Source organism: Acomys minous, assembly GCF_964271855.1.
Source record: "Acomys minous genome assembly, chromosome: 13".
Lineage (NCBI taxonomy): Eukaryota > Metazoa > Chordata > Mammalia > Rodentia > Muridae > Acomys > Acomys minous.
This window is the reverse complement of record NC_140495.1, coordinates 65042828-65060657: the sequence shown is the minus strand read 5'-3', so window position 1 is coordinate 65060657 and position 17830 is coordinate 65042828. Positions and strand designations below refer to the sequence as shown.

General features: G+C 46.6%; 1 protein-coding gene across 1 annotated transcript in view; it reads left to right on the top strand.

Moving 5' to 3' along the window:
- TNFRSF21 (TNF receptor superfamily member 21) overlaps nt 1-17830 on the top strand; it is a 77169-nt gene that overhangs the window by 15221 nt on the left and 44118 nt on the right. Inside the window, exons 2-3 of the mRNA XM_084753312.1 lie at nt 6672-7323; nt 8778-9272. Of these exons, the coding sequence (XP_084609438.1) occupies nt 6672-7323; nt 8778-9272 (1147 nt within the window). The remainder of the gene's footprint in view (nt 1-6671; nt 7324-8777; nt 9273-17830) is intronic.

Here is a 17830-nt window from a genome sequence, read left to right as displayed (position 1 = left end):
CCCTGCTCCAGCCTCCCCATGGGCATGTGCTTCTGTTCACACATATGCACACACCACACACACACACACACACACACACACACACACAGAGAGAGAGAGAGAGACCTATTGTAACCCTTGAACTACAAGGGATCTCTTGCTTGTTTGAAGGATGCGGGCACAGGAGGGGAATTGGTAAAGAACAAGTCGATGTCAACATTCTTTCGTGTATTCACACATCCGGGCACTTCTCGTCTTCTGCCAGGCCCATCTCTGTGCTGTAAAATGCAGGTGACACATCATAGGTGTGTAGCAGGACACCAGGATGAGCAACAAGACTCTGGAAGTCTCGCAGGGAGTCGTGTAACCAACTACTGCTTTCCACTTGGCATTTGTTTTCTTTTTAAAAAGCTTTTAATCACTTAATAAGCAAATAAGCACTTGCACTGTTTTTTACTGAATATGCAGTTTGGGACAGTGTGCTGATACTTACCTCATGTATCCATTGTTGTGAGGCGAGCTGGTTCTTGGATAAATGGAATTTTCAAAACAACTTCAGTTTTACACACTGAGAATCTGAGCTTCTTATGCTGCTTCTAATCGTAAGCACAAAGCTGGAATTTTCTTTCTTTTTAACGAGAGGGGAATATCTGAACCCTTTAGCACATTAGCTTTTTATCTTGACTCTCATGAAGAAACCCACTCTTACAAGGCAACTGTAGTTCTGTTAAGAGAGAGGAATGTCTTCAGGGTCTTTGGAGGTGAATGAGCTTTTTGCTTTCACGCTGAACGGAACCAGGACACTTTATTTAGATTTTCAGTTAATATTATGGCACCCTGGTGGAAGTTCTGGGGAGTTTCTGACTGCCAGCGAGCCCTTCAACACCACCCTTTAACTTACTAATTCTGATTACTTGTGGTCTTCACATTCATCCTCTTAGTCAACAAGTCCTTGCAGGTAGTCCAGGAACTGGGTCCTTGAGAATTTGGAGGGTGTCAGTGGGCCACACCAACCCACCCCATCTCTTCACGAGGGGGAAATGAGGTTGTGTGGTCCAATGAACGGGCGCTGAGTCCCCGTGCTGTCCTGCCCTGCAGGTTCCAGGGAAGACAGACAAGTAGATAAATATGTAAGTAGAAAAACGATGACAGCCTTAGAGGGAAACGGAGGAACAGAGGAGGGCTTTTCAGCTGGGGATGGGAGGCTGGGCTGGCATCCAGGAGGAAGGCTTTTCTCTCTGGATGATTTTGCTTTTCACCGGATGTCAGGTGGGCAGTGAGAGTTTGGAGCTGGGTGTGACTGGATCAGATTGAGCATTGAGTTCGAGGGGGCGTACGAAGAGAGAGAGAGAGAGAACTGGGTGCTTACCAAGAAGCTCATGGGGGAGGCCCGAGGGGGGGGGTTGGTGAGCTTCTGGTCTCTGGATTGTTTGTATTTCTCTGGATGCTCGTGCTGGGAGTTGGCAGATTTTGTCTATAAAGGACCAGATGATAACAGTAGGTCACTGAGGTTTCCGGGCAGAATGGTCTATGTGGTAGCTTTGCAGCTTTTCCACAGCAGCATGAAAGTAGTTATGAGTGCTGCCTCTGTTGGTGTCTGGATCCTAGGAAGCTTGTTTTTAAGAACCATTGGGGCACGTTGGATTTCCTATGTTGGATTTCCTTTGCTGGCCTCTGGCTTGAAGGATGCTTTGCTTATTATCTTTCTCGTCTTCATTAGGTGGCTGAGCAAGTTGAGGAAATGTAGTCTATGTGGCGGTCCCTGGCCTCGAGCTGCTTGTAACCATTAAGGGACGATAAGTATATACACTTACGAGGCTGCCAATCAACATTACGAGACACTGTGTAATTAGGTGCTGATACGATGGACAGAAACAGGAAATGTGATGGGCCGCTTGCTCATCTGCCTGGCATCTGGGTGTCTAGGAAGAGTTCTAGCAGCTACATAAAGGATGGTGGGACCTGACAAAATCACAGCACACAGAAGGTTAGAGTTATTGCGTACTACCCAGTCCAACCTGTTAATTTCATCAGTGAGCAAACCAAGATCCTGTTGACTTTGAGACAGGTCGGGTAAGACTATGCCTCCTGTTTTCGAGAGTCTTTGTCCAATTCTTCCTTTGCCTCTAGACTGATCCACCCATGGGTGCATGTATGTACACATGCATGTTTATGTACACATGTTTGTATACATGTTTTATATTGCTATGGGTGAGAGATTGGAGTGGCTTCAGGGTATTGAGTGCATTTTGGATTTCAAAAGGCTGAGCAGCAGTGTGCTTGTGCCTGCTGCTTGGATTGAGGAAAAAAGAAAAGAGGAGCTGGGTGGGGGGATATGGAGGGGAAGAAGGAGTTATGCAAGATAGAAAAATGTACACTGACCTCTTCACAAGAAAGCGGTCAACACAGCCTTGGTAGGAAGACCCTCCGAAGTGAGACGCGCCCCTTCTGTTGGCTGTGGGCCTTCAACAGTTGAGCCAGCTCGCTAGCACGTACTCAGTGTGTTGAAGGAGGTTTAGTTGTTAGAGTGAGGCACCTCAGAGATACAGTAACAGACGTTAGTCAAAAGGAACTCACAGACCAGCATGGCTGGCTTTTCCCCCTTTACACACATAAAGCCAAACCTAAGTAAGAGAAGGGAGAGGCTGACTCAAGTGTCTATGTGTTCTGTGCAAATGCTCAGTGAAGGGCCCCCGGGGAAGGTGGCCGCTGAGGTCTACAGCGACGAGATGAATCGATTTGCACGGAGAATCTGTAGTTCCAAATCTGCAGGATGATTACAAAGATGTTTATTTGGGGTGGTAAAATGCTAACGGGGAACGCTCTTAAGGTAATTAAAAATGCCAGGCTAGGTAGAGATGGAGGCGGTGACTCTGATAGTGGGGATTGGCAGTGTCCAAAAATGCAGCTCAGGATCAAAGATTAGAAGCCAGAGGATTCCTGGTTCAGTGCTAGGGGCTCAAAACTTAGTTGGAAGTCAAGAGCACTTAGAGAGCTTAAAGGAATGAAAAACCACAGCCCAGCAAAGTAAGTTCCTCACCCCATTGTAAACTCACAAGGACCTCAGAGATAAGATGGGGTATGCGAAGATATTTTCAAAAATCATCCCAAGTAGTATTCATTTTTTTTCTTTTTCCATTGTGTGTGTGTGTGTGTGTGTGTGTGTGTGTGTGCGCGCGCGCGCGCGTGCGCGCGCCTGTGGTTGATGTTGGGAATCTTCATATTCAGCGAGGCAGGGACTCTCAGTCAAACCCAGAGCTCACTGATGGGGCCAGTCTTTCCAGCCAGTTTGCTCTAGGCATCCATGACTTCTGTGCTGGAATTACAAGCAGAACACTGTACCCTCTTGCTGTTTACATGGGTTCCAGGGATCTGAACTGCTTTCCTGTTGTGTGGCAAATGCTTTAATTACTGAGCCACCTCCCTACTCCTCCCAGGCAATTTTAGTGCCGTGTTCGAGGCCTGAGACTGCGTTCGACCCTTCCAATCTTATACATGTCCGTATGTGTCAGTACATGTCAGTACATGCCTATACACACATGAGGGGGTGGGGGGAGGGGGAGGGGGATCAAGGGTCTATCTTACACCTGTCAATGACCTTGCCTCACTCTTCCAGTAATTTGCTGGTTGGTTGGTTTGATTTGGTTTGATTTTTTGTTTCCCCCCCCCCCCCATTGTTAGCTTTTACTATATCATCTTTTTCTATTGTGCAGGGACCTTATCTTTATATTATATATTGTCTTCCACTTGATCCATCTCATCTCTGCCCAGAGGCATGGGGTTAGAGGTGTGTGTGTGTGTGTGTGTGTGTGTGTGTGTGTGTGTGTGTGTGTGTGTGTGTTGCATGCTCTATCATCTATCTATATCTACCATCTATCTATTATCTATCTATCTATCTATCTATCTATCTATTATCTATCTATCAATCATCATTTATTTATAGACATGCTCTCTGGTCGCTCAAGCTAATCTAACACTTGTCTTGTAGTCTAGGATAGCCTTGACCTCCTGGTCCTCTTACCTCAGCCTCTCATGTGTTAGCTCTACAAGCATGTGCCATCCCAAGGGGATAATGTTTTGTTAGGGACCAAGGCTCTTTAAGTAACCCAGACTGGTCTGGGTCCTGTGTTTCTCTCCCCTCAACCCCCGAGTGCTGGAGCTATAGGCAAGCGCCTCCACACTTGGTAGAAAAGCTCTAGTTCAGAGAGGGACTCCTTAGTTGACTGAAAGGCCTTAGGCGAACAGCTTTTCTTAGGTGCCCTCTGTCTCCTCCATTGAGGTCTCTGGGAGGAAAAGGTAACCCATGGGATGCTTTTCCATGCTTTTGGGTTTGTTTTGTTTGTTTGTCGTTTCTAAAGCAAACTGGGATTGGCATCAACTCTGGAGTCAGAAGAGACTTTAGAGGCCCCTGTAGGCCTTGCTTGAGTAATAAGCTCTGCTTTAATCAGACCTCCACTCGGAAGCCTGATTAGGCTTTGCACAGCAGAGCTGCTCTGTTTGAGGCAGAAGCGAGGGCCTGGAGCCTGCCTCCCGTTGCTCCTTGGCCAAGAGGCGGCCCTGTGATCTGCGTCCAGTTCACTGCGCGGTGAACTGCTGCTGTCCCATTGCTTTCTTTCCCCTTCCACTTCAGCAAGCGCAGTTGATTCACACTCTCCTTAGTCTGTTTGGAGGAGATAGAATTGCTGACTGCAGCAGGATTTAATTTATAGGTCAGTTTAATAGTCTCTTAAGAGCTGATAAATCAGCCAGGCACGGTTGGGCATACCTGTAATCCTAGCCATTGCAAGAGGATTTCAAGTTTCACATCAGATTGAGCTGCATATTGGAGTGGGGGAGTGGGGGAGCGGTGGAGGGGTTGGGGGAACAACTAAATAGCTCACCTTGATGGTTCAAACTGTAATCCCAGAAACTGGAGAGTCTGAGTCAGAATTGCCACATGTTTGAGGCCAGCCTGGGTTATAAAGTAGGACCCTATCTCAAAACAAAAATATCTACGAAATGAGCTAACAACTTAACAACCTCCTTTCACCCCAAGAAATCAGGAAGTCCAAAGAGCAAAAGTGTGGTATAGAGCGCAGGGCACGTGGGGTTGGGGGTGGTGGGTTTTGTACACTGCTGTTTGTCTACGTACAATGTTTTTGTACCCTAACAAGTCAGACATCAGAGAACTGGCTCAGTACCTACTATCCTCGTCTTAGGCTCAGAGTGCAAGTCTGAATCTTCGCCTGGGCTGGTAGGCGGTCAGCCACATGCGCACTCAGGGTGGCTCCACAAATCTGAGGCCTGGGTGGAGGAGGCTGGTGTTGAGGTTCCAGCTTCCTAGAGCTTTGTGTGTCTCCCCAGGGTGCACACGTCCCAGCCTGAGGTGGAAGAGAGGAGGCACGGCACTAATCTTGTGCTTGGGTTCTATTGGGCAGATGGTTTCCTCCACCCAGTGCATCTGCGGCCACAGAAGAGGGTGTCTGGGGCTCCTTGTGCAAGCAGGAGGAGCAGGAAAAGGAAGCGAAAGGAAAAGGCACAGAACTTATCACCAAGTCGCAGGCTCTCTTCTTTTCTCAATTTCTAATATTAAACTAAGTTTCTCAACGGGAAGATCAGCCACAATCCACCCCTGGCCACTTCTGCCCCCCCTTTCAGGCTCAGACTAAAGAGACACCAAGTATATCGTAAGCAGTAGGAGGAACACTCAGAGTGGGTGAGAGACAAGGAAGTAGCCCGACTTCACTCAACCATGGGGGTTGGGAAGGAGTAGACCTGGGTTACGTTTTAAGATGCTTCGAAGACAGAAACTCCTGGCTCACTTAGCAAAAGTTCTTGCTTTGTTCTTTCAGCTACCCTTGTAGCCGTAAACCTCGAAGGAATTTGTGCCGTGGCTTGTAGCTTGAGGCAGACATTTTTAAATTTTTTAAAAAAATGTTTTAATAAACTTCTCCATCTCACGGAGGATGGCAAGAATTGTTAGGACCTGTCCATTTCCATGGCCTCAGAAAAGCTGTCACTCAAGCCTTCGCTCCCTGCTACTTTCCACCTTCTTTCTCAGCCTCTCAGGACTTACAGCCTCCTAAGGTGTTGAGGTTGTTCTAGGCAAGGTTTCCCTGTGTAGCCATGGCTGTCCTGGAACTCACTATGTAAACCAGGCTGCCCTCAAACTCAGATCCGCCTGCCCCCTGCCTCCCAAGTGCTGGGATTGCAGGCATGCACCACGATGCCTGACAGGTCCCCCAAGTTTTTATTTGAAGCTGGTGTCACTCTGGCCTGCTGGGCAGAGTTTTTATTTTATGCATGACATGGCCACTGAGTTGTTCTTGCTGGACCCAGCTCAATGCATAGATTCCCTCGGTGAGTGTCTGCAGGAGTAGGCATCTATTGGCTGTGGCCTTCAGAAAATGGCCAAGTAGGGTCTGATTCTAAAAGCATCGGCTCTATAGTATAATGTCCATACCAAGAATGTCAAAAGTATGCCTGTTGGTTTAAAAAAAAAGTTTATCACCAGGCATTCAGGGGTTGTAGAACTGAGAACTTCAACAGACCCTTCCCTGTTCCTGATGTCAAGCTGATGTGGTACCACCAGATCTTGAACAGCGATGATGATGATGATGATGATGATGACGACGACGACGACAGTATTGTTGTCATTGCTAGTACTTTGCTCTCCTCTGTACCTATCTGACAGCCTCTCTTATTTCTTCCAGCTTGGATTCCTCAGCACCACCACAGCTCAGCCAGAACAAAAGACTCCAAGTCTCACGGGCACATACCACCATGTCGACCGGACCACTGGGCAGGTGCTGACCTGTGACAAGTGTCCGGCAGGAACCTATGTCTCTGAGCACTGTACCAACACAAGCCTGCGAGTCTGCAGCAGATGCCCCGCGGGGACCTTTACCAGGCACGAGAACGGCATAGAGAGATGCCATGACTGTAGTCAGCCATGCCCGTGGCCGATGATTGAGAGATTACCTTGTGCTGCCTTGACTGACCGAGAATGCACTTGCCCACCTGGAATGTATCAGTCTAACGGCACCTGCGCTCCCCATACGGTGTGCCCTGTGGGCTGGGGTGTGCGGAAGAAAGGGACAGAGAATGAGAACGTACGGTGTAAGCAGTGTGCTCGGGGTACTTTCTCTGATGTGCCTTCCAGTGTGATGAAATGCAAAGCCCACACAGACTGTCTGGGTCAGAACCTGGTGGTGGTCAAGCCAGGGACCAAGGAGACAGACAACGTCTGTGGCACACACGTGTCTTTCTCCAGCACAACCTCACCTTCCCCTGGAACAACTATCTTTTCTCACCCTGGGCACATGGAGTCCCACGATGTCCCTTCCTCCACTTATGAGCCCCAAGGTAACCTAACCTCATGAATTACTCGCTCGAGGAAGCCTTTGAGCCCAGGACAGTAGGCTTATAACCAAAGATGCTTTCTCCACTTGACTAAATCTAAAATCGTCCCTTGGAGGAGAGAGCCTTCATTTTTTGTGGCTAATTAAATTTGGCTTCTTTGGACTTAATAGAAATATTTAAACTCAGAAGGTTTCTATTAGGAGACAACAGATATCTAAAAACTAGGTTACGCGGAGAGAAATAGGGACAGTGTGTGACCTTATCTAAATCACGTAACCCCTTCAGCTCTCAGCCTGAAACTTGCCTGAGTGAGTGAGTAATTTTAAACGTTTAAGGTTTCTGTCAGGCTAAAAAGGTATGCAGCATGGAGTTAATCCTGGCTAGACAAAGGCAGGAGACAGCAAGGGAAGGTAGGGCAAAAAGATAAGAAGGGAAGTTAGAAACTTCAGAAAACAAGCACATTTAAATCTGCGTAAAGGTGACCAGCCCCCTCACATCTGGGGGGAAAAAAAGACTTAATGTTGTTTTCCAGCGGTCATGTCCTCTGTCTGGTAACCCTGTTTGCCTAGCATTCCAGTCAACACTTAGGCGGAAGTTCAGATTTTGCCAAGTCCTTTTTCATTGCATTTAGCTTCCAGGAGATGATAGCCAACTTAAATTGTGGCCCCAGCACACTAGACACTGTTTAGCCTTCAATGGCAGACAACTCTTTCTCATGCCTGCCATTTTAAAATGAAAAAAAAAAAAAAAGAAAAAAAAAGGGTTAAAGAGCTCCAGGGGCTGACGCAGGCCAGGTTCTGTCCCCAGAGTCTCTCAGTTGCCATCCCTCACACCCTTTCATGAGCACTAACTGCAGGAACGTTTCAGAAAGAAGTCCACAAAGCTAGGCCCAACCCTGTATAATCATGGCTACAGCTGCTAGGGGCCAGGAGAGTCCAGCCTTACTTTATTTAGCGGCCTGTTGTTGTACAGGGTTGGACTTGGTCCTGAGCTCTCTTCTTTATCTTAGTCACAGGCTCTGTTTCACCAGTGAGTCATGAAATAAACTAAAGGCGAGGGAGGAGGAGAATGAGCAAAGGAGGTTAATGGAAACAGGTTCTCTGTGTAATCACGCTGATGGAGCGTTGACTAGAGGCAGATGCACTCTTGTCCACTTGGAACTTGACATCCAAGGGAAACTGTGTAGGGGCGCCCATGAGAGCTCAAATATTGATTTCCTGAAGATGCCCATGTTCCGGGTACAGAAACTGAGTTTAATTATTCAGATGTTTATCTTTTATATAAAGATGCTTATTAAGACCTTTATGAAAATATGCAACATAATAGTTGGTCTTAAGATCCAACGGTCATCTCCTCTTTGATTATCGACCCTCATTTGGAGATGACAAGGGACAGGACAGGATGTGTAGATGTCCAAATATGGAAAAGCTCTTCCCCCACCTTACTCTTTTTTCTAGGCGTGAACTCAACAGAACCCAACTCTACTGCCTCTGTTAGACCAAAGGTACCAAGTGGCATCCAGGAAGGGACAGTTCCTGATAACACGAGCTCCACAAGGGGGAAGGAAGGCGTGAACAAGACCCTCCCAGACCCACCACAAGTTACCCACCAGCAAGGCCCTCACCACAGACACATCCTGAAGCTGCTGCCCCCGTCCATGGAGGCCAGCGGCGAGAAGTCTAGCACAGCCATCAGGGCCCCCAAGAGGGGCCATCCCAGACAGAACCCACACAAGCATTTCGACATCAACGATCATCTGCCTTGGATGATTGTGCTCTTCCTCCTGCTGGTGCTGGTGCTGATAGTGGTGTGCAGCATCCGCAAGAGCTCCAGGACTCTCAAGAAGGGGCCCCGGCAGGACCCCAGTGCCATTGTGGAAAAGGCGGGGCTGAAGAAATCCTTGACTCCAACCCAGAACCGGGAGAAGTGGATCTACTACTGTAACGGCCATGGTGAGCTGCTGTTTCTGTCTCCTCCACGCGTGTCGAGCTCTCAGCCCGACTCCTGGGTTCTAAAGGAGCGGGAAGTCTGTGGTGTGTGCGCAGTCCCTTTCCTTCCCCCGAGTGCCTCTAAATCTAGTGTGCTCTAGGAAAGGGTTCTGCCATCTCCTACAAGTAATGCATTCAGAGGCAATCGCCTCCTTCCGGAAACTTCCCTCCCTGGTACTACTGAAACTGGGAAAGGCTGCAGAACCAGAGATCCTGAAAGTCACTTTGAGGGACCTTATGTCTAACTGTGTCATTCAGCGAATGAAGGAATTTAATTCAGAGAAGTTTTGCCCCAAACAAGGGGCTGATTGTTTAGGACACCTGGCACTAGGCGACACATCTTTTACTACCGGAGCCCTTTTTTTTTTTCTGTTAAAAAAAAACATATTATTTGTATGTGGGGGCTATGGTGTGTGTGTGTGTGTGTATGTGTGTGTGTGTGTGTGTGAGACCACATGCTATCTATGGCACACATGTGGAGGTCGGAGGACAACTTTTGGGAATCAGGCCTTTCCTTCTTCTGTGGGCTCCAGGGATCAAACTGAGGCTTGTGTAGCATTAGCTTTTTAACACACAGAACTGTCTGGCCAGCCCACACGCCCTGTCCTTCTTCTATGCCACAGCACTGGGGGAAATGTAAATCTAAAGAGCTCCAAGTTGGCCGGGCTGCAAGGTTGAGATGTGAGCCTTGCTTTTTCTGTCTATGTTTTCATATATACACACCCCTTATGCACCACACGCCCTCTGTCCCTCCCTTAGACTAGTCTCTGTGTGCTGATAAAGGCTGGAATATTTTGGTCTTTTCTCTTTTAAGGACAAAAATAGCTTACAGTACTTATGTGTCTCTGAGCTCCCTTTGACTTGAAGGCAGCTATTTTGTTCCCCCGCTGTGGTTGTAACTTCCTCTCCTGAGTGAAGGCTGGCTCTGGAAATGGCATCAGATGTTTCCTTTCCCGTTTCCACATAAAGGTGTGTGCTCACCTTCCTATTGCCTTTCTATGCAATATTCAAACTGCTTATACTGTTTGGTCTAGGATTCTATTTTTGGGACTCTATCACAGAGGCATAAACAGATTTTTAAAAAATATATATATAAAGTAAACATAGTGAAACATAAACGCTCTTTTGTGGGGAGAGGAGGTTAGCTTTAAACAGGATCTGACTCTGTAGCCAGGCGGGCCTTGAACTTGTGATTCTCTGGTGTCAACCTCTTTGGTGTTGGGATGAGAGGTATGCAATGCTTAGACTGGCCTAACCACATAGCCATTTAACTTAGCCTTGTGTAGGGACGTAACTAGGTAAATGGTGAAGTGTTCATGCATAATGGAATGTTTTGATCCACCCAAAGAGATGTTTACATTAGGTAAAAGGGACAGACAGACTACATAGTTTATAACAGTCCCGGCTCTTTTAAGCCTTCAGAGGCTGAGAGGAATGATGCCAGAGTGAAGAATGCTCCCAGTGTGGTAGGATTTTTGTCCTCTTTTCCCTATATTTGTTAGTAATCCACATTTCCTCTAAGCTTTGTATAAAGAAAATATTACAGGAAGTTGATGAAAGCATTAAAACCCAACTTTTCTTGCTTGCCTTTCTGACTTGGGAGGCTGGCCAGTGGGATGCTATGGCCGCTCTCTGCTTGGTACACTGTCCAGCTTTCTGACAGTGCAGCCTGAGTTTGTCACCGTGAGTATAATGGGCCGTCTTCATAGCTGTCCCGGGATGCCTGTGACCCTTGGGCTGTTGGTTGGACATGTCTGGCTGACAGCCTCTGTAGACCCTATTAAGGCAATCCTCTGGAAACCTGGTGTCTGGAAAAGCGGCACCACCACCACCCCTCTGCCTTCCTAGTAAAAACATCTTAAAAGCTTCCTATCTGCACATAATTCTAAGTTAAGAGAAGTTGCGAGGTGAGAGTCAAGAATCCCTGTACTCCTGGGCCCAAGCTGATCTTGCGCCTCCTGCTGCTGTTGTTTTTGAGACAGTGTCTTTCAAAGCCCAGGCTGCCTTTGAACTCCTTATCCTTCTGCGTCAGGCTCCCTGGTGCTAGAATTACACACATGTGCCACCACATCCAGCTTAACCTCGTACTCATCATCAGTTATTCTTTGCTTCTGATGCCAAATGCTGGTTTTACATAGGTTCCCTTGTTATAGTTAATGACATATATAACACACGTCACATGTATATACACATGTACCTAATAGGCAAATTAAATTTCCCAAGTTGTTTCGTGGACTTTTACCCTTCAGTATATTAGTGCATTTCCTAACAATAGAGATATTCTCTTTGTAAAATATTTTGTAGTTTCCAAGCTCAGTAAACTGGAACAATACTTTGTCGCATACATGCTGTTGCCTTTTTTTTTTTTTGTTGGCCCAGTGTCTTAGTTTGCTTTCTGTTGCTATGATAAACAAAAGGAACCCAGGGAGGAAAAGGTTTCTTTGGCTTACACTTCTATGTCAAGGTTCAATACAGAGGGAAATTGAGGCAGGAACTCAGGTAGGAGCTCTGGAGGCAGGAACGGAATCAGAAGCCGTGGAGGAGCGCTGCTTACTGGCTTGCTCTCCATGTCTCACTCAGCTTGACTTTGTTATACAGCCTGCCCAGAGGTAACACCATCCACAGTCATTAGTCATGTCATATCAACCACTAATCAAGGAAGTGCCTCACGGACTTTTCTACAAGCCAATTCAATAGAGACGTTTTCCTTTAATTGAGGTTCCCTCTTCAAGAGTGACTCTAGCTTGTGTCAAGTTGACAAACAAAAGCAAAACACCAAAATATCCTCAGCAAACAAACAATTAACCAGGACATCTAGCAAGGCCCTTGATAGAAAGAACATTTGTTTTTGTATGTGGTGTTTGTATTTGTCTTTACATGTAGGTGGGTACACGTGTGGGCGTATGTATGAACATGTGTGCATATGGGTGTAGAGGCCAGCAGTTGACATCAGGTGTCTTCCTTGATCTCTCTTCCTTCTCTTTAATAAGCAGGGCCTTTCACTGAACCCCGAGTTTAGGCTAACTCTCCATAATCATCCATCTCCACCCTGCAAGTGCTGGGGCTGCAGGTGGGCTTGCACCACCTGGCTTTTACATAGGTGCTGGGGACAGTGACTCTGGTCATCAGGCAGGCAAGCACTTTATCCACTGAGCTGTCTTCTTACCTTAGGAAGTAGACCTTCTCCTTTGAGTATAAGAGCTGTTCTAGGATCAGATTTTGGTTTAATCTGCCCCCTGTGGCTACCTATGCTTTGAGTTTACCTTGTTAGTAGAAGATAATGTGACTATCCTTTTAAGACTATGTACATCTAGGAAAATCCTTCTGTGACCGTTTTATTAATCAGTAGTTGCTGTTATAGTTTGTGATCAGATACATTTATAAACTATGTTCAGAGGCATAGTTTTAAAATGATAGAGAGCGCAGCTAGTTGTAGAAATAAAGGCCAGTCTAGGAGCAGAAAGCAATATATTATTACTATGACCTTAAACATTCTTTTAAAAAATGTATTGCATTATTTATTTAATATTTTATTTACGTCATGTGTTGGGGTGCGTGCGTGCCATGGTGCACGTATGAAGGCTAGGGGACAGTTTGCAGGGGTCAGTTCTTTCTATAGTATGTGGACCCCAGGGATGGAGCTCGGGTCTTCAGGCTTAGTCACAAGGTCTGTTTCCTCTGAGCCGTCTCACTGTCCTGACCTTCAAAATTCTTACAGCTTTTTAAAAATTTTTTACCTTATGAAATGCCTCATGTCCTTATAACAATATCCTATTTTACAAAAAAAAAAAAAAAAAAAGCAATGGGAGTGTAAAATGAAGCCCAGCTGCGTCACACCCTTCTGTCATTCCAGCGTGGCGCCTGTCACTCGGGTCTGTCAGCCGTAAATAGCCCTCCGTGTCGTTTAGCCTTTCTTGAGTTTCTGCCTTGGGATATTTGTTTGAGGTGTTTCTCTAAGGGACACCTTTTCTTTCCAAATTGCTGGTTTCAAAGGTGCAAGCAGGTGAAATCCTCTTACAAAGAGAGGCTCTGTACTGTAAGACCCACTGCAGGTGCACCCAGGTCCCTGCGAACAATGCCTCGCTGAGCGGACTGCATTGTGCTCTGGCAGCAGATTTTCACGCATCATGAGATCCCTTCCTGGTTCTTGTCCCTTCGCACCGAATGGCTGATGAGAACGAGCACTGAATACCCAGGTCCTGTGAGACATCCTTTACCTCTGCCCACACTGTAAGAGGGACATGCTGGGCTCTTCTTTACAAAATTATTACTGTAACAGTTTCGTAATACATGTAGTCCATTGTGATTACATCCAGCCACCATTGCTCTGGAGTCAGTCTTCTGTTCTCTCTGAACACTTTGCTCTAACTAGTCTCCTACTTGTTTTCCCGTTAAAGAAAATGGTATAACCCCCCATCCTCCACTCACCCCAGCATTCATTGGTGGTCAATAAATAGATCTTCAGGAAGGGGGCAGGGCTCATTATCACTTCCGGGTTCCGTGATGTAGCCATGAAAGTCTCAATCTTGAGCAGGTACCTGTTGCTGCTGTGTGTTGAGGGTTGCAATGGCTGTGTTGGACCTCAGCACTCTGAAGCTTGGTCTTCGGTTCTTGTCTTCTCACTGTGAAGACCCCTTACGCCTCTCTGTCGTCCGCTGATATATGCTCTCTAAGGTTGATGCTCCCAGCCCTGCAGTCCTGCTGTCATGGAGTCCCATAGTTGAAGCCGGGAGCTGAACCTTCTGAGTTGCAACAGTACTCTGTAGGTTCCTTCCTTCCTTCCTTCCTTCCTTCCTTCCTTCCTTCCTTCCTTCCTTCCTAAGTGAGAAGAGACTAATGGCTGCTAGGTTGAAGGGCGTCAGGCAGCATATCCACTTTAGCATTTGGGATTTTAAGTAAGTCCCTTGAGAATTTTTATCTATGAAACCTATTTAAGATTTTATTATTAGGTTAAGCTGTCATAACAATGTGAGTCTATTGTTTGGGCTCTAATTATCATTCTTTTGTCATTTTTTTTTGTGGAAATAGATTTCTTCTTGTATTATTTTAACCCCAAGATAGTGGAGTCAGTGTGGGTCGGAGTACAAAAGTGTTATTTGATTTAAAATGAAAAAGAACAGGCTGGAGTGGTGGTGGCTCAGTGGTTAAAAGCTCGCACTGTTTTTCCAGAGGACCCAGAGGCGCTTTTAACAGCCTTATATAGCTCTGGCTACAAGGGATCTAACATCTCTGGCCTCTGTGGGTGCCTGCTCTCACATGCAAATATCTCTGTATACAAATAAACATTTTCTAAAAATAGCTAGTGCAAAGCCAGGCATAGAGGCTCATGCCTGTAATCGCAGCACTTGAGAGGCTGAGGCAGGACCATTGCTGGAAGTTCTAGGCCAGCAAGATGCATTGCAGGTTAGCCTGCCTCGCAGTGAGTCAAAACAAACGAGTGAAGTGAAATAAGTGTGGGGGATGCAGGAAATAATATTTTTCGTTTGGCCTGGTTCTTTTCCCCCCTCTCATACACAAGCCTGCAGACACACACAAACCAAATGATAAAGATAGTAAAACCTAGTGGGCTTAGTCTCCTCACAATTGGCTGCCTACTACACTGAGGAAGCATAGAAGGATCTAAAAAAAAGTCACTATGTTCTCTTCCTTATGTCTACAGAAGGTACAAAGCCTTCATCCAGCGCCATTGGCGGAGGGGTGGCTGGGAGTAGGAACCAACTGTGTGCTCTCTTGGTTGTTTCTAACCGGTGCCACTGCTGCTTCTTTCCCTCTGTTATTTCCCTTCCCCGTTCCTTGCATTTGCAAGAGTGCCTGAAGTTGGAGACCAGGCAACCTGTTTTTCTAGAAACTTTAAGGGGGCTGTTTGGAAACTGGGCTAGAGAATGTCAGTGTCCTCAAAGTACTCATAGAGGAAGTGCCAGAAAGTGAGCATGGGCACGTGACTGGGCTGTGACTGTATTGGATCATGTTTCCTTTTGCTCTGAGATTTTAGGCTGTGAGGAAAAAAGGGAAGTAGAAAAGGGGGTGAGAAAGGGGAACTGGATTTACCCAGGGCAAAGTGCGTTCAGTTTCCGCCCAGCCTCGTTGTCCAGTGCCCTCTGCCTTAGGCAGCTAGCATGCATTTGACAGTGTGTCCGTGTAATAGGCGTGGCCTGTGGAGACAGCGTTTTCCTTACGTGGACAGTAACAAGCATTGAGAGGGTTCTGGGACCCTCTCACATGTGTTTTAAAGGTGTTTTTGGTTTTTTGAGACAGGGTTTCTCTGTATAGCCTTGGCTGTCCTGGACTCACTTGTAGACCAGGCTGGCCTCGAACTCACAAAGATCCACTTGCCTCTGCCTCCCAAATGCTGGGAGCTACCATGCCCGGCTCTAAAAGGGTTTAATGTAGCCCAGTCTGGCTTTAAGTTTGTTGCTTAAGCTTTCTCTCATCCTGATTCCACTTCCTGAGGCCTAGAATCCTGGAATCCTGGAACCCCAGGCATCCCAGGCCTGTTTTATGATACGTAGAGCTGAACCAGGGGCTTTGTGTACACAGACAAATACTCTGCCAGTTACATCTGTAGTAATCTAACAGTAATCCGTTCTATGATACTACCTCTGAATTTTCTAGTTCTTTCCATCTGGCACCATACTTATCCTGCTTCGTCCTCTTCCACCACCTGTAAATTCTTAGAGGAGGGACCCTAGGTTTTACCACGTGTCCCCTACACTTGGCTCAAGCCCTGTGGTTGCTACAAACCTTGAGTTATTTAAGCTAAAACGAACTAAAAAGCAACATTCAGCCTCTCAGTTGCACTAGTCACAGTTGAAGTGCCCAGTAGTCACACATAGCCAGTACTTGCCTGACCACATTGGGACAGGCAGGACGTTTCCATCATCTAGAACATTCTGCAGGATAGCAGTGGCCTCGAACACCCAGAGATGAATCTACTAATTCTTTCAGGGTTGTAAGGTGAGATTGCTTAAATTTAAAGCCATTGAAACGCTGAGTTTGTCCCTATTGGCTTATCATGATGTTGTGTTAGGGAATTAAGCAAAGATTTTTGTTTTCACGATTTATTTCATTTTGAACTATGTGAATCCGTGTAGGGACATATGCACATTCATGCAGGAATATGTACATTAGACCAGGAAAGGGTGTTGGATTTCCTAGAGCTGAAGTTACAGGCATTTGTGGACCATTCAGTGTGTGTGTGTGTGTGTGTGTGTGTGTGTGTGTGTGTGTGTGTGTGTGCTGGGAACCAAACTCCGGTCCCTCTGCAAGAGCAGCGTGTCCTCTTAACCACAGAGCCGTCTCTCCAGCCCTCAGGCGGAAGGCTGTTAAGGTGGGTTGGATATGCCAATTGTTTGTAGATTCTAGGACACATTATTTTTGAATGCTATAGGAAGTTTCCATGATTGACCAAGGCTGTCATTGGGTTCTGACCTTGAATGTTTAAGAGAGGCCTTGGTGTCATGGCGGAGCCCCGGCTACATCACCTAAGCTTCTGGAAGCTTTCTTATCACACATGTCAGCTGAGAGGAGATGGGCAGTTTCTGTGTATTTATAAAGAACAGGACGGGGGATGGACATGCCAACCCCCTCCCCCAACCCCCCTTCCCTAATTCCTGCTTGGTATTCACAAATAAGGTTTAGGCTAACCTGAAGCCTCTTTAAATTGTATATATTCTAACCCGCGGCTGATTAGTGTGAATGTAGCTAGCTCTTAAGTTCCATAGGATAATCCAAAGTGGTCCTAGGTGGAACAACTGTCACTCATACAGAGGTAGAAAGCTCAAGTTCCAGAAATGAGTTACTTCAGGTGCAGAAAGGCCATGGCACAGCCTGGTTTTGTCTGTGGGGTAAGTACCTTAAAGAAGGTGACTCTCCAGGGATCGATGTAAAGCTCTTGTCCGTCGGGGACATCTTTAGCCATGACAACCATGGCTTTCCTCAGGGACAAATGAAGCAAGCGATGTTAGGCTAGCGGAGATTACTCTCTGCCTTGGTTACACTCTCCTCCCTCTTTGCTCTGCCTCTCGCTGCACTCCTCTCTTCTGGGAGTAATTGTTAACTGTATGTGTGTTCCTGAGTAGAGCCCGAATAGCCAGCCTGCTCCGGCTGAACGATGAGTATGGGCAATACAGGAAGTAGGTGTCCCCAGGTGCATCATGGTGGCCGAGTCTCAGGCAACAGGGGAAATGTGAGGGGGGGCATTTGTAGCCAGCTTCACATTTAAAGAATCGGTAAAGAAAACATTGGGATTAAAAAAAAAAGATTGATAATATTAACTTTTTTCTTTTTTTTTTTTTATTAATTTATTCTTGTTACATCTCAATGGTTATCCCATCCCTTGTATCCTCCCATTCTTCCCTCCCTCCCATTTTCCCCTTATTCCCCTCCCCTATGACTGTTCCTGCGGGGGATTACCTCCCCCTGTATATGTTCATAGGGTATCAAGTCTCTTCTTGGTAACCTGCTGTCCTTCCTCTGAGTGCCACCAAGTCTCCCCCTCCAGGGGACATGGTCAAATATGAGGC